The sequence below is a fragment of the Bactrocera oleae genome, chromosome 6, assembly GCF_042242935.1.
Source record: "Bactrocera oleae isolate idBacOlea1 chromosome 6, idBacOlea1, whole genome shotgun sequence".
Classification (NCBI taxonomy): Eukaryota; Metazoa; Arthropoda; class Insecta; order Diptera; family Tephritidae; genus Bactrocera; species Bactrocera oleae.
The window spans coordinates 21,727,635-21,750,156 of NC_091540.1; the positions used below are offsets into that span (position 1 = coordinate 21,727,635).

At 37.4% G+C, this 22,522-nt stretch overlaps 1 protein-coding gene across 1 annotated transcript; it reads right to left on the reverse strand.

The window, feature by feature from the left end:
- Positions 1-1,204: 1,204 nt before the first annotated feature.
- On the reverse strand, positions 1,205-10,790 carry RhoGEF4 (Rho guanine nucleotide exchange factor 4). Its single transcript, XM_014238955.3, has 6 exons — positions 10,721-10,790; positions 10,129-10,665; positions 3,939-4,431; positions 3,823-3,874; positions 2,842-3,147; positions 1,205-1,303 (listed from the first exon to the last, which is right to left on the reverse strand). Exons 1-6 carry the CDS (start codon positions 10,788-10,790, stop codon positions 1,205-1,207), a joined length of 1,557 nt encoding a protein of 518 aa, XP_014094430.3.
- Positions 10,791-22,522: the final 11,732 nt, after the last annotated feature.

Sequence of the window (22,522 nt, forward strand, 5' to 3'; positions counted from 1 at the left end):
TATTTGTTTTTGTCGTAAAATTAAGTGCTGACAAAACCAAGTTATAGGTTAAAGTCAAAATTTTCATATTTCTAAGCAACACGTTTTTTTTGCCCGAAATAAATACTGCAATATTGCAGCAGATCATCAGCAACAGAGTATCAAGTTAGTAACAGAGTTGCAGTATTGCGGTAATTATTAAGCAGCTCGAATGCACCCCTTTTTGTTGCACTTGTGTTAAATAGTGGTCGAAAAGTATATTATTTCCAGATGTCGATTTAATCCATAGAATCATTTTAGCATCTTGAGGCGTTTGTGTATCAAGTAGAAGAGGACGGATTTTTCCTTCAACATGTTTTCATCTGCTGGACGTTCGGTCCCCAACGAATTCTTGGATTCAGGAGAATTAAATAATCAATTTTATTGACTCACTACCAACATGTTTAATTTTGTATTCTACTGCCCATACTGTTTATTTTAATTGTTTAATTGCAGCCTTTTTGTAGTCTGCTAGCTTAGTCAGGTCAGTTTAAATACCGGTTAACGAATATTCAAGTTTCCGAATTTTTTCGGTGATTGGATCAAGGTATTTTTTAAACAATGCCTCTATGCGTTTGGTGAAACTCGGTGCGCTGGTGGAATCAAAGCATACATCGTCGCTTTTCTCTTCTGATTCAGTATTCAATTCCATCACACTAATCTCAAATTGACATGACTGACAGTACCAATTACAAATGCCTCTCGTTATTTTTGTTGAATATTGCATTTTCCAGTTTACTACAAGATATAGGGAACTAATGATTACACTTTCTGCAGCAAATACTATTATTATTGGCTTTAAGTAATTTGTCACATTCAAAATATGCGTGTTTACTTGTTGCCATTTATTTTACTCACTTTTCTCAAGTTAGAGCAAAATATTCAGAAAAACTGCCCACCTTTCATTTTTAAACAACTATTTAAAATTAAGTTCAAATAGAAATTCTTAGTGAATAAAACTGAAGCTACATATCTTCCGTATGCGTGTACGGAAGCAGAACTTCTATGCGTATTCGAATCCAAATACGATTCTCGTAGCGTTGTATGCGTAAACACGCTTAAGCCTGTGTGCTCATTTATCTGTCGTACGAATACGCATACGCAAGTTATGCAGATTCAGCTTAAGCCAAGCTATACTTACATATTTAAAATTTTATTTTCAATATTCAAACCACATAAATGTATATTAAAAGAAATCAGCAAAAAAATTATATATTTTATCAGTCAAAGTCACTTTTGAATCCACATTTTTCGTTATATATTTTTGATAAATTCCAAAATTCTGCTGGGTGCTAGTGAGGCGATACGATCCCTGTGTGGAAACATGGATCCCAGGGTCTTGATTCTGCGTCTGCAGACTGCTGTGCAGTACATCAGCAGATGCTCAGGGATTTCCGGCTCTATGTCGCAGAACCGGCAGTTTGCAGAAGAGGCTATGCCCATGTTAAAGAGGTGCTTCTTGAGCCTGCAATGGCCGGTGTAGAACGCTGCCAGTAGCCGGAATTTGTTTCTGGGGAGATCAATTATGGCTTTAAACCGCTTGAGGTCGTAACCCCCCAATAGCAGTCTGGCATGGTGCATGCCCTGAAGTTGTTGCCAATGTATCTCCCTGCTTGCTCTTTCCTCCCTTCGGAGGAGCTCTTTGATGGTATGTGGACCAACCGCTATGTATGGTTCCGGCCCTACCATTTTTGTGGAGGCTGCAGAGCGGGCTAACTCGTCAGCTAGTTCGTTCCCAGCTATACCCCTATGGCCAGGCACCCAAATAAGGTGTACTCGGTTTTGCTTAGATAGGCTGTTCAGCCGTTCTATACACTCCATCACTAGGAGAGATCTGACCTCACAGGCTGAGATCGCTCTTAGTGCCGCCTGACTATCGCTGAGTATAGCAATACTCTTATTGCGATAGTTGCGTTGGAGGTTCATCCCTACACACCGACTTATAGCATAGACCTCCGCTTGGAAAATGCTCGGGAAACTTTCCATGGGAATGGAGAGTTTGGTGCTTGGCCCAGCGACCCCTGCACCAATCCCCTCCTCCGTTTTCGACCCGTTGGTGTACCACTTGATGGTGCTACCCCTTAGCAGCCGGTCCAGTGAAGAGTCATTCCACTCAGATTTGCTGCCAAGGGTTACTTGAAACTTTCTGCTGAAGTTTACTACTTTGGTAATGCTATCCCTTGGGAGAAGGGGTAGTGGTATTTTCTCACTTAGCTCTTTCATCTGTTGGGATGAGATTACCTTCCCTTTGCCAGCTCCCTCTGCTGTCATTTGGAGCAGAGTTCCTTTGGCAGTCTGTTTGATTACCAGGAGTAGCGGTGAAAGTTCTAGCATTACTTCCAGTGCTGCAGTCGGACACGTACGCATCGCGCCCGACGCGCAGATGCAGGCAAGTCTTTGCAGCTTCGACAGTTTAAGTCCTACCGAAGTCTGCGATGCTTTCGAACCCCACGATACCGCTCTATACGTGATAATCGGTCTCACGATCATGGTGTACATCCACCTGATAGTCCTTGGGGAGCACCCCCAGGATTTTCCAGCAAGTCGGTGGCCACTAGTCGCTTGTGCGTTGTTGCCCCTCTGCCGCTTGGTGTTGTTCGGCACCTGTGGCGTCAGCTGTCCGCTTTTACGCTTAGCTGCTTGGGTGGTCGAGGAAGCTGCCCTTTCGCAACCTCGGCCTGCGGGCTGAGTTGCGTTTACTGGGTAGTGGCCTCGATTGTTGCAATTGCGCTTCCTAATGGCCGCGGTATTACCACCCTTTTGCTTTTCGGAAGCCGGGGAAGTGCTGTCACCTCTCACCCTGTTCCGCGCTAGGCTTTCTGCTTGATATGTGTAACTTGCATTATTTTCTTTGACATCAAATTTTACTCGTTTATGAAGTGGTTGTTGCACAACATAGCCATGTTTTTGCTCTGGTGAAGATACCCTGATGAAATATTTATTCTCTAAAACAATCTTCACAGTATTAAATCCTGTACTCATTTTGTGTTTAAGGTCACTTTCACTATCGCTACATTCGACCGGTGAAACTGCTACATTTATATTTGAGAAAGGCCATGTTTTCTTAAACGGAAAACAGCCTTTCGTGTTATCATCAACTTCCTGGTAACTTTCACGTTTTAGTTGTTGCTGAAATGTATTCATATTAATTAATAATACAAAAATATAAATTCAATTGTTAAAACGCAATTGCGCGTTCAAGGTGGTGCACACTTTACAAATTATTGCAACCATAACTCTATTTTACCCTATGACCAGGGTTGCGAATTTTTTAATTCAAAATCATTGGAATTTAAAATTTTAAACTTCATTTTTATTCCTAAACTAAGAATCAAAAATTGATAAAACTTGCCAACCAGTGCTTTAGAGTATTGAACATCTACCTCAAAATGGTGGAACACGACGCACGTATACGCGAAAAAATTTTCGTTTAAAATAATTTCTTTCTTTCAATCCTTAATTTTATTCTTGGGATTTTTTTGTTTCATTCCGGTATTTATGATTAAAAATTAAGAAAACATTTTTTATAAAAATTTTTATTTTTTTAATTTTTAATCCCATATTTAAGATTAAAAATTTAATAAATTTAATTCAAATGTTATTTAAAATTTTGTATGCATTATGCCTATGACTGACAATTCAAACTGTCCAATATATAATAAAATGTCTCTTTGTATCATCAAATATTGTGTTTCTTAAAAAGCGTTAAAAAAAAAATAAATAAATTATCACAAACTATTGGCATCAAATTGATTATTGTTAAAGTTCCTACGCAAATTGCGACATATTCGTAATTCACCTTACCAATGTTTTTCTGATTGGATAATCGGTTTCAAAATGTTTAATATTCTTCTTCCTAGAAAGATACGATACTTGTTATAACTTTCAAAAAATTAAAATAAATAGAAAAAATTATACACCTGGTAGGTTTGCGTTTACTAGATTCTTTGCGCAATGTCTTTCTACACTGGATATGTGAATCTATAGTATCCCGGATACAATTTATCCATGAATGGACAAGTTGTGTATCTAATGAACTGAATATGATCGCATCGCCTTGACAAGTAATTTTAAAACTGTCTGGAAACAGTTCATATACTTTACACTTTTTCAAAGGAAAAATGCAACAGCACTCCAAAGCATTTTCTATTGTAGTGTTTATTTCACGATCCCTTAATATTTTACAGTACAAAAAAACGTCAGACATTAGAACACAATACCGTTTAATCTGAGATCCCGTACGAGATATTTTATGCAATCGTCCTTCTTTAACAATTTTCCTTGATGGTTTAATAATTTTAGGCGATCGATTCAAAAACGAGTTTTGTAAATTAAGAAGCATTAAAGTTACTTCTTGCTCCTCCACACATGAATTTATATGAGAGACAACCGATATGATTTGCTTTACAGAATCTAAATAGTTAGTATGTAAACATATATTAAATAAGTATAAGTAAACAAATATAATAAAAATAAATCCATGACATTCTAAAAAAAATACTCAAATATTCTTATTCTTCAAGAGCTAACTTTTTTAGTTTAAATATCAATGTGGTAGATGTAAACTTACTTATCTGTATATCATATTATATAAATGGTATATATATATTAATGTTACGTAGACGGTTATGCAGATCCGACTGCCGCAAGTATAATTGAACTCGAATATACCATCAAATACATATGTATATTAATTAATAGCTCAATTGACTTGACTATCGGTTACGTTAATTACCAGAGCTTTCTGTTAAAGTTTCATAATGCTGGAAACAATCACCGACATTCCGCCTTTGCGTACGTAGCACCCGTATCAAACCAAATTTGTAGTGGCAAAGTAGATATCAGATGTTCTCTTTTGACCAATGTTGCCATTGTTCTATTTTTATACACGATTTTTCACACATTTAACTTTTTAGTTATAATTTTCATAATGTAAAAGTTCAAAACTAAAATCCAACTAATAAAAAAACTTCTACCTATATATAAATAAATGTATTCGACTGTGATTTTGAGTTAGTTTAAGAATATTTCAAATACGTACGGGCTGTAAAAGCGGACGGTAGAGGCAGTGGTGTGTGTTCATTTACATTGCGCTCTTATAAGATAGGTCGTATCAGCGTATCGGTCTACGGTTTTGCGTCGGTGACTGTTTCCAGCATATGGCTGAATAGACATTACTACCTGAAACGTATGGATGTGATTGCTTATGCTTCATTTAGTTTTTTAAAGCAAGATGTATACATACTGAATCATTATCCCCATCGTACGCATAGATCTAACGAATTAAAACGTGTGTATGTGTTGGTATCTCTGCCAATTTTTCCAATGTATTTTAGTTTTGGGTAGTCGTGACTAGTTTTACGTTGTTGTTGTAATAGCGCCAAAAATAATTCCTGTAGCAATTTCGAACAATGGTTTCGAGATGACAGTCCTCAATTACCACAACATCCGGTTCTACGTTACCGGAATTGGCCCGGATTTCATCTGCCCAAGGGTTTTTATTTCGGCGATGTAACCCAGTTTGAATCGGTAAGTTCTAGGTAAAGTTTGTCGTCATTGGAGCAACGCCTAGCAGCAAGGTTGCTCCGTATCCTCCTGACCCGTGCTGCCATCGAGTCCAACTCGGGCCCCGAGGAATTTTACTGCTGCGTTTGCGCTTGAAGGCTCCATCCAAACTCCACCTCGGTTAGGTGCAATACCTGCTCAGGCCTTAAGACCCATAGGGAATGGACCACGAGTTATGTGGCCCCATGCTGCCAACGCAATTCTGCGACACCAGCCTTAACGGTTGTGCAATCTGCGCCATGTTCGCTCACTGCGCCGCCACTCCAGTCGAGTGGCCAAGATAGGAACTCCACGGCCCTAAGGAGCTCACACAGACAGCATGACTCCCAGTCTGACCAATGAATGTTCGTAGGGGGAGGGAGCTGGCGGAACAGATTGACGATTCGACATTCTGCACAATCAATGACGAAGCTCCCACCAGAATTATGAGCACCTGTAATAGCTCGCCTGATGTTTCCATCGCTAGCGGTGGTCTGATAAATATCATAACCTGGCGGCCTATGCTAACTCTCGCATCAGACCATCTGCCCATAATTATTCGATCGAGAAACCTCCCGACTTAATTTCTGTGGACAATCGCACCTTTGTTAACTTTAACAAAGCTAACTGGGTCGGTTTACAGAATTTACCGAGAGCATCTTCACAGCACTACTCATTCTTACGGACGTCATAGTTGGCGAGCGTCAATTCCGCAAGTTGATCGCTGCTGCTACTGCTCGCTTCACACTGGCGGGAAGAATCGCGGAACTCCGCCCTAATTTTATAGCCAAAGCAGCTGTACTAGCAAACGAGCGCGACACCTTACCACCATGCCGATCCCTGTGATCGCCGAATAAGGAATCCCAATTTGGATATCCGGCAAATGGTAAACCATCATATGCGGACAAAATGGATAGAGCACCTGAAGTCCTGCAACCTCTCCAACGGTGTGAGAAAGCTGTGGACTACTGTCAAGGCTCTGTCAAATCCGAGGATACATGATGATCGGGTTGAAATTCAATTCGATGGCCATGCCTCCTCGGACCCGAGGAAGTGAGCGAGCTATTTTAGCCGGCAGTTTACACTGCACCCTTCGACTGACAAGGCCAAACGATGTGTTACCCGACGGCTGTGCAAAATGCCAAAAGACTGCGCACCACTTACTCTCACCGGTGGGGAGGTTCAGAGTGCCATCACAAAAGCCAAATCGTCCAAGTCCATTGGCCCTGACGGAATTAGCATGCTGATGCTAAAACATCTAGGCTCGACGGGAGTAAGCTACCTCACCAAGGTTCTAAACTTGTCGATGGCCACTCTTCAAATACCCGATGTGTGGAAAGTCGGAAGAGTGGTCCCACTACTGAAACCTGGGAAACCCGTCAACAAAGGGGAGTCTTATCGCCCGATAACTCTCCTTCCCCCAATAGTGAAAACACTTGAGGCCTTGTTACTCCCGAAGTTCACTCACCACCTGAGCCTAACAGATCATCAGCACGGCTTCCGAAAAGTGCACAGTACCACCACAGCACTTAGCGTCATAAACGCCCAGATTGTTCATGGCCTAAACCAGAAGCTACCCTGCGAGAGGGGGATCCTCGTAGCGTAGGACTTGTCGAAAGCCTTCGACACAGTCAACCACGCAACGCTACTTGAGGACAACGAACAATCTTAACTCCCTCCAGGGCTGAAGCGGTGGACCATGAAGTACCTTAGCGGCCGGCATTCATTCGTACTGTTTTCAGGTCAAACCTCCAAACTGAGAAGAATTAAACAGGGGGTTCCGCAGGGTGGGGTCCTCTCCCCTTTACTGTTTAACTTCTACATCTCGAAACTCCCCCAACCACCAAAGGGAACTTTCGTGACCTCGTACGCTGATGACTGCACGATATTGACGTCGGGCAATGGAATCGATGGCATGTGTTCAAAAGCAAACAGCTACCTCTCCGATCTTTCTCGCTTCTTCTCTGCAAGAAGCCTAACACTCTCTCCCACTAAATCCACAGCGACCATCTTCACAAATTGGACGAAGGAGTACAGAGAATATTTCAGTCGATGGCACAAAAATTCCGACAGTAAATAATCCTAAAATTTTAGGCGTTACTTTGGACAGTCTGTGCTCTTTCACTCTTCACACGACCGCGATACCAAAGTACAGAGCCGCAACAAAATCCTCAAGTCGCTTGCCGGCAGCTCTTGGGGAAAAGACAAAGAAACGTTGTTGGCAACGTACAAGGCACGGCCGATTGCCGGTCCTAAATTACGCAGGCAAAATGGTCGCCTGGATGCAGCGACACGCAGAAGTAGAAGCTACAGACCTGTCAGAACACTGCACTCCGAACTATCACGGGATGCCTCTTGATGTCTCCAATCGAACACCTACATAGTGAGGCCCGTATGCTTCCGGTTAAGGAACACAACGAACTCCTCTCCAAGCAGTTTCTACTGGGGTGTTTTCGTAGAAACCACCCCTGTAGTCGCCTGACTGTAGCGGAGCCGCCTCCTAGGAACATCAAGAGGTCTTTCCTTGATTACGTCGACAGGCACTGACCGCCATTCACAGTGGAGACATCAACGCCTTCACCGACTCCCTCTCAGTGAATGGCGTAATACGAGTCAAACTACCACCCATAGCAGACGTAGAGCTCGAGTTGCTTCGCGAAACCAGAGTGACCCTCGCGCAACTTCGGTCCGGATACTGTAGCAAAACTCCTACTTATTCAGAATAGACCCCGACATACTAAACACATGTCCTGCGTGCAATGAGTCTCCGCATGACACTAACCACCTCTTTGCATGCCCAACAAACCCCACCCATCTAACACCCTTCTGCCTATGGTCCGACCCCGTCGAAACAGCTCGTGTGCCTCCCGTTAGATGACCTCGACGACAAAGAATCTGGAATTTATCACCCAAACGGGGACTAGGTAACCGTTACAACAACAACATCAACAACATGACCTCGACGACAACCAATCTGTAGATATAGAGCTACATAATTATCAGGAATACGATAACATGAGCAAAGGTTAATATCATGATGAGCATGGATAAAATGATCCGAAACTCTTTGATTCGAGAGAGCGTTTTCAAAGTCCACATTTTTTATAACATTTGACAGTGGTGCCACTGAGAAAAGAAATAAATTTTAAGATTTTTTAATGTTTTTCTTGGGTATTTTTCGGTTTCCATTTTACAGAAAAATATACATAATTAAAATTAGTTTAACAAGTTAGATATCCTATATGACGTCTAAATATATGTACATATATATCACAAAAGATTTTCAAAATTAACGTTTAAAACTAAATTTAACAAAATATTTTAATATTTCAAAACACTTACAAGTTTTAAGTAACCTAAACATGAACCTTTTTTCTTTTTATACACTCTATAAATAAATATCTTCTGATAATTTATTCGCAAGTCAAAGTTTACATAACATTTGCTGGGGATTCTAACCAAAATATGTACTGCTAAGCAAAATAATACTCTGCGAGAAAATACCCGCACTTTCTTAAAATCAAAACTATATTAAATCTCTTTAAATAAAGATTAGAAATATACGTAAAAGTCACCAAAAAATCTGATCTCACAAATTATAAATTTACAAATTTCATTATAATGAGCAGAGAACACATACATATATATGTACATATGTATGCTAACACAAAGACAGAATATAGAAATTTTCTTTCAATGATTTTTAATTTCCTTAAACTCATTGAAATTGCGATTATCCAAAAGTCAGTCGTTATAAAGCAACTTTGGTGAATGTATAGTTTAGATCCTCCAATGAAAGAGGCCGCGTAATTTATAATTTTTTTATATTTTATAATTTTTTTTTTAAATCATCTTTTTTTGATGCGAAGATTATAAATCAGTGAGCGGAAAGTGAACTTTCAACAATTTATGTATACTTGTATTTAACACACTTTGCACATATTTTCAAGTAACTTAGTTGTCGTTTTTGTTGTTGTAGGAGCAGAATTCTGTAGAATTCAGACAACTTAGGTGTAGTTACACATTCAATGAGTTAGACATTTTCTTGTGAAAAAAAAAAATGGTGAAGATATGTAACAGTTACAATTTCTTTTACCTCGCGATCTGATGGAATGGACGAATAGAGAAGATTGTCGAAGTCCTTTCTGCACTGGCGCACGAACTATGGACACCCCGGTGTTGGACCATCAGGGTTATTTTTTAGAAGCGCGGCTGAAGGTCGCCACTGCGGAAAGGAGTTCGACGATCTCCGATATTCGTTCATACCATCATTTTTTTCACAAGAAAATGTTTAGCTAGCTGAGCTGGTAATTACAGCTAAGTGATCTAAATTCTGCAAACTTTTTCCGCTACAACAACATTTAAGTAAAAATGTAACAGTATCAAAAAAAAATAATAACAGTTACAACACCATTTGGCAAAAAAAAGTAAAACAGTACCAGCTAAAAGCACACCTATTATTTTGTAGAGGTGTATATTAATTTGATTTTTTTTTTATAACTTTCAACTTTTTCAAATAATAGAGAATATAAAATAACGATTAATAAGATTTAAAGAACTTCTTACCTTTTAACAATTTAAAATCAGTCTCAGATGGACTTGTATACAAAAGCACTTGTTCTAAAAGTAATTTATATCGAAGTAAGCGTTGTATTGGAATTATCATCAAGGAATTCAACGTATGCTGTACTTCAGGACGTGTCTCAGTCTGAACAATAAATTTACGAAAAGCCGGATTTTTATTTCCAATTTTTTGGAGCATAAGTAGTACGTTTTGGAAATCAAAGGCGTAAACAGAATACAGTTTTAAAAATGGAGCCATCTTAAGAAAAGCTTTCGCAACTTTATCTTTATTTTCTTCTAACTCACGCAGTAATTCCTCATTTAAATTATAAATCATTTCAATTTGTCCAAATAAAAAAGAATGGTTATGATCATCAATTAATGTATGAAACTTTATCGGTTTAACGAAGTAGTTCATAAGTAATTCCAATTGGCGAAGATAACTTCTTTCTGAAGAAATTATTTCATCCACAGCCATAAACCTTAAGGTTTTTCTTTTTTCTCGCTCATCTTTGTACGATAATCCACTGCCATAGAATCCTATAAAATTATTATACTGTAGCTAAATAACGCATTAACTATTTTATTTACTAACTCATATTACAAATTTCCACCCGATTTCGCTCGTGTAGAACTTGATGGAGTTCTTTGTTCAAGTTGAGCATGATTGGTGGTACATGGAAAAAATTTTTTATTCGTAAAAGCGCTTTCTCTACTTACAAATCGCTGAAATCGTATTAGAAAAACGTTAATTCAAAACAAAATTCTCAATAGCGCGAAAAAACGTAAGCAATCGACTTTGACGTCATGTCAAAGTGCGTTAGCAGAGAACGTATATCATAGAGAAGGTTCAATTGCGGACCAGCGTGTGAATTGTCAAAACCTAACAAGATTTTATTAGTGAATTTCACCAAATCTGGCTCGGAAGGAGAAATTTTAACAGTAGCGAGTGAACAGAGCTGAGAATTCAATGAAAATTATGCTCAGAGACTTGCTTTGATATTACAGCTGCATGTTAGCCTTTTGCCTTATATTTTTATACGTTTATATGCAATCATATTTATTGATATGAATATCATTTTGCGAATTTTTATGAATGCATGCAAAACTGAAAGATCTATTAAATTAGGGAATTTGGAAATAATATTTATAGTCAATTTGGGCATTTAATAATAATATTATATAGTTTTTACATAATATGCATTCCTATATAATTTTATATCTTTTATCATATTAATCTTATATAGTCATATGTACATTTATCTGAACATGCGCATTTGAATGTACGCATTCAGAAATTCAAATCATAATTTATCACTTATCAATACACTATATGCAGAGAATGTTAATAAATATATAAATATTCATATATTAACATTCTCTGCTATATGTGTGTACATTGATTTATATGTCAACATATATATGTATGTATGTATATTGCCAACAAATAATGCATACACAAACCAACCTACATACATATGAATATCCGTACACATGTAAATATGTCACCTGCAAAAACTACAAACATTGTTCTGCAAAAACTACAATCGTCACAAGTCAATATGTCAGCCAAATAGCCGAAGCCAAAATATATAGTAAATCACACAACAACAACATTTTCATTCATGAACGCAGGCGTACTTTCGACAAGCAACCTCGCTTCATTCATAAAAACAGATACCCTCACATCCCCCCGAGCATGCTTTTGCCTACAAGCGTATTTTCACGACGATGGCAAAAGCTAAAAATCATAAATTGAACAAATTTCTGATATTCCCTCTAGAAGGGAAAAGTGACAACTCCGCAAATATGAGTATTAAAATATTTTAGAATAAAAGTGACAACATAGTATATTTGTCGATTTACAACTCAAGAAACTTTTTAAAGAAAATATTCAATATTCCTCTGATTTATGTAAACAGTAAACCCCGGTTAAGTATCACTCCTCCAATCCCTCTTATCTGCCTGTGGATTGCTGCCTCTCACGTTTTTTTTCCTTAATTTTTTTAAGGAAAACGGTAATTTTTTTTTAAATACATAGACATTATTTTTTTCGTACCACTCGCTTAAGTACCACAATCGCTTATGTACTACAAAGCACAAAAAATCTGCAACTTTGGTTTTGGCACTTAACCGGGATTGACTGTATTTGTCAAAAAATGTACGTAAGTGCGTATGTATATTTGAATTTTTTGTACACACATCTGCCCGTATATATGCACATGACTTGTTGACTTTGTTTCCATTTACGCATGCCACGTTGTATATGAACAAGGGTTGATTTTGCACTTGCCATATGCGATGTATGTTTGTAAGAGTGTGTATGGTTCTGATTTCCCATGAAACAATGAGTGTACATATTTACATACATACGTTGCATATAGACAAATTAACAATTATAATGGGTACTTTCATTAAACAAATATGACATAATTATACATATATATGTATAAGAATATTTGCGACCGCTTGGTCTTTCCTTATGGGCTGAACATGGAGGAATAATTAATTGTATAAAATAAAATAAGTTTCTATACAATACAAAAAAAATTAATGTAATGCATTGATTAAAAAGAAACTTATTACGGTTTATTTTTGTAGCACGATTCGTGAGCCGCCCTGTATATGCAGAATATCTTAAAATTATATGTAAATTCGTTTGCGCATTGTAAATATACGAATCTGTAAGTGCACTTTTACACAGGGATTCAAAAGAGTCTGATGTTTTTCAAATTTTCTTTTGGTGTCGCTCTGGGCATTCACACGGTCAAAAAGAGTCCACCAACTCGAGTCTAGTTTTTCTGCATTCCTTTTCACAAAATTTTTGTAAATATTTGTGCGGTTCGACTGCGCAACACTGCGTGCTGCGTATTTCATTTGTATGTTGAGATGATGGTCACACATTTTGCTTGCAATGAATTACCATGAATATGGTAGAACAATATGCATAATACAAGTACCTACCCGCTAAATAGTTTCAAAGAAATACTAAAGACGGGAATTCCCTAATCCACAAGAATGTATTGAATATCCGCTACTAATATTTTCAAGGCCAAATTTATAATAGGAATTTCCTAATCTTTAGGTATTAAAAACTCATAATTTCTTTACTCCGTATTAAAAATTCATAATTTCTTTACTCCATAATCTATATCTTAATTTTCTCCTTATTTACAATTTGTCATAATATTTCTATTATTCTATGCATACGTATTTGCATATTACATACAAAAATAGATAACAGAACTCAAATTTGCGATCGAATTCATTTGAAACCGAGCGCTCTTGCAACCATTCAAAGAATTTGAAAGTGAAAAGGGTAGCAGCGAGCTGTTACGAACAAGAACACAAAGCGTACCACCCGAACACGAGTGGCACGGTCCCTTCGTCTTTCCTCGTCGTCCCCTCGCCCACAATAAACTGGTATGAGACTCTTTTGAGTCCCAATGTGAAACGGCACTAAGCGTACATTTCTTAACATTGAATTTAGCATTATTTTTCTCATTTAACATTCAAAGTTCTCAATTCTGCTATTTTGCGCTCCGCAGGGATAAAATTCTGGTGAATTCAGCTTATAATTTGTTTGTGGTGAAATGCACTAATGTTGGCGAGTAACCCTCCGTCAAGAGGAACATTTTGACAATCGGCACACCATGAACCTTCTCTGTGATATACGTTCTCTGGCGTTAGTCCAACGTTATGCTGAGAACATAGTGCAACTCCTCGCAACACATAAAGATTTTATGCATCACTTGTTTCTATTTAGCAGTCTGGTTGGGATTGAGGATAGCATCCACCGCATTCGGGGTTAAAATGGATATGTACGTATATAGCAGGTTCTCCAGAGTCAAATAATATCACATATATCGTTGCCGCTGACGTATGGTTTTTGAGATATTTGCATTTAAAGTTCAAAAATTCAACTATTTGCAGTGCGTGTTTCTTCTAGAATGAGTTTTACACTCATATATTTAACTTATATATCCACTAAAACTTTACTTATTCGTTTCTTCACATTTTTATATATTAAATAGTTTAAATAATATCTTAATTCAATATTCAATTTTTGTTTAAATCCATTTATTCATACAATAACAGTGACTAAGCCAAAAACTGAATCAAAGTATATTTTACACTATTGAACATAAAAAGAAATGTGTTGAAACGAATAAGTGAAAAGTTTAGTTAGGATATAAAAATGGAGTGGATATAAAATATTAGTGTATATTCATTATATATCGAAGAAACACGCACTTTAAACAGTTGAATTGGCTGGGATTTAGAATAGCATCTCCGAGTTCAGGGTTAAAATGGGTTTGTGCGGATAGAGAGTGTCTACGAACTTACCCCTGGCCAAGATAACAATATCATCCGCATATCCTTGACAGCGGATGCCATTGCTGGTTAGCAGCTCAAAAAGATCGTCCACAACTAGGGACCAAAGTAGGGGGAAAGCACTCCACCCTGTGGACAGCCTCGTGTTGTGCCTAGACGAATTCTGGTATCGCTTACTGTGGTTTCGGCTATACTGGTGCGCAGTACAGCTTCAATCCATCTGCGTATCGGTAACGTCACACTCCTTTTCTCCATTGCTCTTGACACGCTTTTGTGAGATGTATTGTTAAAAGCACCTGCGATGTCTAGGAAGGCGCATAACAGCACCTCACCCCCATCTAACGAACTTCGTATCTCTGAGGTTAGCAGATACAGAGAAGTATGGGTTGACCTGCTTGCTCTGTGAGCATGCTGCTTCGCATGTAGCGGTGCAGCCTTTAGCACCTTTGATCTTATTTCATGATCAATTATCTCTTTCATACTTTTAAGTAGGAAGCAAGTTAGACTTATTGGCCTGAAGGATTTTGCCATTTTGATATAGTCTTTCCTTCCTACCTTGGGTATGAAGATCACCTTTGCAGTGCGCCAAGGTTCTGGGATATATGCCAGCGCTAGGCTATCCCTCATCAGCTGAACAAGGTGGGGCAGTAGGACCTGCTCCCCCTGTTGCAGAAATGGTGGAAGAATGCCATCCGCACGCGGGGACTTATATTTTTCGAAGGAGGCCACAGCCCACTTGGTGGAGTCTGCAGTGAAGAGCTGTTTTGCGGCTGTCCAATCTAAGCAATGCTTAAATTCCTAATAACTATAAATTCAAGTAGAGACTCACCCCATGTATTGCAGTCTGTGCTGCCACATTCCATGTGATGGGCGTTGGCATCGCATCCCATGACGAGGGGCAGGTTGTTCCTCCTGTAGTATTTCACAAGGTTACCGACGGCCTCTGGGGGTGCTGTCAGTGTGTCACCCGGAGAGTAGGTAACTGTCAGGACGAAGTCCGCTGCCTCGTTACTTTTAGCCTGCACAGCGACCAGGTCTTGTGTTAGGCACTCTAAAATTCAAAACAAGTCAATATCGTTCCTAACGACTAAACAGGTTCTCACCGCGTGGTGCGGGTTCACATATGCAACTTCTGTTTGTGGACCCACTACAGGTTCGGTTCCGTGAGGAACTGCTCCTCATCTTTGCCGTCCTCCGTGTTGCCACGCGCTAGGTCCTTGAGTCCCTCGAGAAGCTCTTGTGTGGAGGGTAGCACACCACTTGTTCGCCAGCCTTCTCCGTAGCGATCTTCACCATTGTCTCTGCAGTTGCCGCCTGCTCCGACGTACTAGTGCCGGGTTGAGTCGCAACCTCATCTACCAGCATCTTCTCCCCCGTTTCGCCTTCGGTGGTCGTTTTAGTCTTATATGGCCTTAAGACCACCGAGCTGAACCTATAGTTCAGGCGAAAGCTCGCCCTTTTGACGATTTTATATGATTCGTCATCTATACAGAGATTGAGCCTCCACCTGGAATCCTCGACCTTACTTGTGACCTCTCGCCAGGCCGATAAACTAAGGCCCTCGTTCTGATTTTTAATGAGCCCGAGAGAAAACTCATACGGGTTACCTGCGCACCTGGGGAGGAACACCGTCATGCTATGCATGGGCGGTATGTCGGCTCCCTGCTTTGCGCAGAGGACGGGGCCATTCCAGCCTGCCAGCTTGGGAGCTATTTCCCTCAGCCAGCTAGCAGAACTCTCGCCCTGGCAGTCCACCTGCAGCATGCTTCCTTTAAATTAAACTCCATGGAAGGAGGCTGCATATCCAGACCTATTGAATATCTCCTCCATGAGTAGATCCTGAAGCGAGGTGAGCTCCTCCGACCCCGGTGTTTCCGCTGGGTAGTTTAAAGGCAGAACAGGCATACGAATCCTCTTAAGGGCATCCACATATTTGCGCTGTCCCTCCACCGCTCGACTATTTAAGGTGCATGTTTCTTTGATTTATAATGAATTTTACACTTTTTTTTAACTTTTATATCCACTAACACTTTACTAATTCGATTCTGTACAATTGTTTTGTATTAAACAGAGCAAAATATTTTAAATTTGTGAGGGGTCAATAGGAGGGGTTGTCCAGATATGAGTATATATAAAGAAATACTTAAGACGGGAATTCCCTAATCCACCAGAACGTATTGAATACCCGCTACTCATATTTTCAAGGCCCATAAATTGGACAGGAATTTTCTAATCTCTAAGTATCAAAAATTCATAATATCTTTATTCCATATTTTGTCTAGTTATTATAAAAGATTCTTGAATTTATTACAATTCTTCCTTTAAATACGATGATATTCGAACGAAATCATTTGTGGTTAAAAGAAATAAATACGACAGCATCTTAATATTTTATGTAAATATTATATAAAACAGTAAAGTTACCATTTTTATTAAAATTATTTTATGTAGACTAGTATATTATTACATTTAATACCGCTATATGTTATTAAAAGTGTAAATTGAATAAATTTGAGTAACTTAATTTTCTCCTTATAACAATTTTGCAAAATATTTTTATTATTCTATGCATACATGTTTGCATATTACGTACAATAAAGAGATAACAGAATTTAAATTTCTGAACATATGGTATATATACATTTAAAAAGTAGCGCTGCCAAACCGGTTTATTGTGGGCGAGGGGCAGACGAGGAAAGACGAAGGGACCGTGCCACTCGTGCTCGGGTGGCACGCTTTGTGTTCGTGTTCGTAACAGCTCGCTGTTACCCTTTTCAGCATTTCTTTCCCCTTTCAAATTCTTTGAATGGTTGCAAGAGCGCTTGGTTTCAAATGAATCTATACCATCCGTCCAGAAATTTGAATTTTGTTTTCTATCTATTTTTTTGTTTGTGATATGCAAATATTTATAGAATTATTTTAAAAGTTGTAAATAAGGAAAAAATTAAAATACCTAGAATTCAATTTAAATTTTTAATAACATACCACATAACCGCAAAGAATTAAGTTCGAATACCATTTTATTTAAAACAAAAATTGTAACTAATTCAAGGAGGAAAAAATTATGGATTTTTAATACTTAAAGATTATAAATACCTGTTATAAATTTGGCCTTGAATATATTAGTAGCGGGCATTCAATACATTCTGGTGGATTAGGGAATTCCCGACTTAAGTATTTCTTTGAAACTATTAAGCGGGTAGGTATTATGCATATTGTTCCACCACATTCATGGTAATTCATTGCAAGCAAAATGTGAGACGATCATCCCAACATACAAATGAAGTATGCAACACACTCTAAGTGTCGTTGATAATGAGGGTCAAAAAAGTCCTCATGTAAACGTAGTATTATATGTGTTCTTGTATAGTAAGGATTACATATTTACGTGTGATAGCATAAACACAATACGGGCGACGGCGAATATTCGTCGTACTCGGCTATGCCGTCGGTGATTCGAACACACGGTTGTATATGAAGATTAACACAATAGGCGACGGCGCCACCATATCAAAGAAAGATTATTGTTAGTAAAATATTAAGGATTTTCAAAAAATGTGTAAGAAAATGTCTGCGTTGGCAATATTAAGATTGTTTATGTTTGGTTTCGTCATTTATTGTGATATTTTTGAGCGCGAGTACGACAAATATTCCGTATTTAGTTTAAGTTATGAAGAATTCACTAGATCTTTGAGAACTGTATTATGACATACATATAAGTTTACAAATAAAATCTTGACCGAATTCTTTAAACATATGTACATAGATGCCCTTTTATTCGTACTTAGTAACGTAAAAAGGGTTCCTCCATTCTATTTCAATCAAGTACTTACAAATTTGTTAAAAATATTGAAATAAATAAAACATATACAACTGTTTTTGTATTGTGAGGGTTGCTTTCAGACATCACAAAATTGAGAGGAAACTGTGAACATTTGAATTTACGCCATCTTAAGGTAAACCTGACAGACTCTTTCGTCGCCCAAACCGGTTTATTAAGGGTAAGGAGACGACGAGAAAAGACGAAAGGACCGTGCCACTCGTGCTCGGGTAGCACACTTTATGTGCTTGTTCGTAATAGCTCGTCGCTACCCATTTCTGCATTCCTTTTCACTTTGTAATTTCTTTCATGGTTGCAACAGCGCTCGGTTTCAAATGAATATATTCGATTCGTTCTGATATTTGAATTTTTTGTATGTAATATACATAAAAATATGCATAGAATAATAGAAATATTTTGGATAAAGGTGATTAAGAATATAAGTAAAACTCTCAAAAATATTTAATATAAATATTTAATAACATTTATGAGTATTTTCCATATTAATAGATATATATAGAAATATTAATAAAAATTAACTATATCTAGTTATATTGCAGACGCCAAGGATTGAATTCCAATCTTATTTTATTTAAAATAATATATATAAATAAGTCATGAATGTTTTGTTATAAATATAAAAAATATGGCTTACAAAACAGTACGGGTATATACTTCCCGATTTGGCCTTGAATATATTAATTGGGGTTATTAAATACACTCTGATGGATTGGTTAATTCCCGTCATACGTTTTCCTTGCAAATATGAATAGCGGAAGATTATTTACATTATTATAAGTTTATTTTCTAATAATGTCAAGTCCGATCTGGCAATACTGTCTAAGTATTTTGTATTTGTCATCTCTCTCTTATCATTCATTCCCTTTATAATTATCTTTGTTTATGCATATTTAAAGCTACGGTATTTTAAATTCCCCTGAAATCCTATAAATGTCGGAGGACATGTGTGTACGAGGCTCTTCTCTGATTGTTACTCGGTGCTGATTGTAATCATCTCTGGTTTGGTGTCAAGCAAACCGTTCACAATCGTACAAATCCCAATAAGACACTGAGAACTCTAAAAAATTAATTTAACAGCGGATATTCTAAATATTGTTCCATCATATTTAAGTTAATTCCATGCAAATGAAGTATGCAACACGTGGTCGCACAGCTGAACCGCACAAACATTTGCGAAAATTTAGTGGAAAAGAAGACAGGAAAGCTCGATTCAAGTAGCTGGACTCTTTTAGTTCGTGTGAACGCACAGAGCGACACAAAAAAAAAGATTACCGAATAATGAACGACAAAAGAGCCCCCATGTGAACGCCGACTGACCGGTTAATATTATCCTTAACCGTTCAGAGCTTAACTGGATGAAAGATACCGGGCCGCTCGTGGTTGTTGTTGTAGCAACAGAATTCTGCCGAGTTGACAGTCCTTGGCCGGAATGAATCCGGGTCCGTTCCGACTGTCGTGGGAACGGGACCGCTCGTGGTCGGGTGGGACGCTTTGTGTTCTTTTCTATAGCAGCTCGCTGCTTTGCAATGCAGCAATCCTTTTCATTTTGAACTTCTTTTCATGGTTGCAACAGCACTCGGCTTAAAAGCAATATTTACATATTGGAAAGTTATTTCCCCTTTTTTGTATGTAAAATGTTTTTATATAATGATAATCAGCAAGAGAAGAGAGATAAAGTTCTGGTTATGCGTTTAACTATAATAATTCGTAAAATTTAAAGAAAATACGTTGCTTTGGTAATCACACTATAAAAAATGCAATGAATTTTAAGATTTGTTATTAATTGAGAACTTTAGGCAACGTGCTAGCCTGCTACATACCACGCTATCTGCATTCGATATAAGTATATACAAACTTACGCTCCAGCTGCACGTTTAAGAACTTGTTTTCAAGTTGATCACAAAAACGTATTGTCAAAATTGATAGAAATTGACAGCCGTGATATGCGCTGCAAGCAACTTGAGATGATTTCAAGATGCCCTCCTCAAGAAAACAATTTAAAATTCTCTCATTTTTGAAAGTTTCGTAGAAATAAGTCATTTAATGGAAAAAGATATAAAAAATTTACAAGAAAATATTGGATTCCACTTTTATTAGTAAAAACGGTGCGTCAATACACATTACCATCCATGGGAATTGTTTTTTTAATGTATTTATATATTTTTTTATTCAAAAGAATGGAATACGATTTTGGGCCGCTTTAGTTAAGTAGATGGTGGGGGATGATGGTGACAGCGATTTAAGAAAGTTTACACGAATTGATATACTGTCAACTAATAAAACTTGTATAGAGAGATGTTTTGACTTCGAAGGGACTTTTCTCTTAAACTCTTTCAGTTTTTAAGCTGCAACCGAGAATAACAACATGAGAAACTTAAGCATTTTCGTATTTTTATAAAAATTTTACAATATATCTATTTTGATGTTAACGATATCTCATTTCGAAACAAACAAAAAAAAACTTGTACACTGACGTTGGCAACACTTTAAATGCAGTTTTCAAGTAGATAATGTTAGTTATTATTTGAGCTCGGTCAAAATGCATTCTTTGGTTAGCGAATATATTTTGTGCGGTTAAAGTTTTTTAAGGAAAAATTGTGTTACGAAGTCAAATATTGCCAAGAGAACAAAAATACTTGCGAAACAAGCAATATTTTCAAACAAACACATACAATTGTTCATTATATTATTACTCAATTCAGAAAGACTGGTGGAGTTGCACGCCTCAGACTGAAAGTAAAGTTGCTCGGAGTATCTAGAAACACCCCAAATTATCTGCTGTCACTAATGGGAAAACTTTAGTATACCGTCCCAGGCTTTCGGGGATAAAATGGGTATGGGCGGATACAGGAGATCCTCCAGATCAACTATATATATAGATATAGCCGCGGAAAACTTATAGTTTTCGAGATATTTTCGTTTAAAGTAGCAAATTTCAACTATTTAAAGTACGCATTTTTTCGATTTCAAATGAATTATACACTTATATTTTTCACTTTTATATCCACTAACACTTCACTAATTCATTTGTACACATTTATTTTATATTATATAGTGCAAAAATAGTTTAATTCAATAATTAAATTATTATTAAATTCTATTAATTCTGACAATATCAAAAGGATTGCAAAATGTCAAATAACCAGTGTTACCTTATCGACATATTTTGTAATTTAACTGAAAGAAATTAAAACAGATAATACCCCAAACACAGGAATCCAAAACCTAGAGAAATAAACTATTACAGAGCATTGATGTTAAGTATTACGTTATACCCTCTATGACAATATTACTTTTTCTTGTAGAACTTCTTTTTGCGTTGGCGGCCTTCGGCCGCGCTTCAAAAAAAATAACCCTGATCGGTCCAACACCGGGATGTAACAAGTCTTTTCGCGTAGAACTCCTCTTTGCGTTGTCGGCCTTCGGCCGCGCTTCAAAAAAATAACCCTGGTCGATCCAACACCGAGGTGTGTCAAGGTTTTTTTGCGCAGAACTTCTTTTTGCGTTGTTTCCTGTATCTAGGGTATAATCTCTCTGTTTATTTTATTTTTCTTCGTTCACAAAATATATATGTTTGGCAACACTGGTGTTTTGACATTCGCAACCATTTTGTTATTGTCAAAATTAATAAAATTGAAGAATGATTTAAATATTGAAATAAAGCTATTTTTGCAGCATCTAATAAAAACAGTTCTAAAAACGAATTAGTCAAGTGTTAGTGGATATAAAAGTGAAAAATATAAGCGTATAATTCATTTTAAACCGCAAAAATACGTACTTAAATAGTTGAAATTTTCAACTTTAAACGTAAATATCTCGAAAACTATAAGTTTCCCGCGGCTGTATCTGTATATATTCTTGATCTGGAGGATCTCCTCTATCCGCAAATACCCATTTTATCCCCGAAAGCTTAGGACGGTATACTAAAGCTGACCCTCACTAATGGCAAGGAGTTGAAGGAAACTGGCATTGCAAAATTCCACCCTCAATGTGTACGAAACTTCTTGCTTTCATCTGATTTTAGAGCATAAACACCACGAAATGGTGTAATTTTTATAGATGAGTCCAAATTTAATATATTTAAATCTAAAAGGCGTCGATTTGTATGATGTAAGGAAAATAAAAATTTAAAAAATACTTCCTAACATAGAGGGCGCAATGGGAGCAAATGGCGTTGGTGACCTTGTTTTCATCGAAGGAATTGTGTAAAGAACGCAGCCA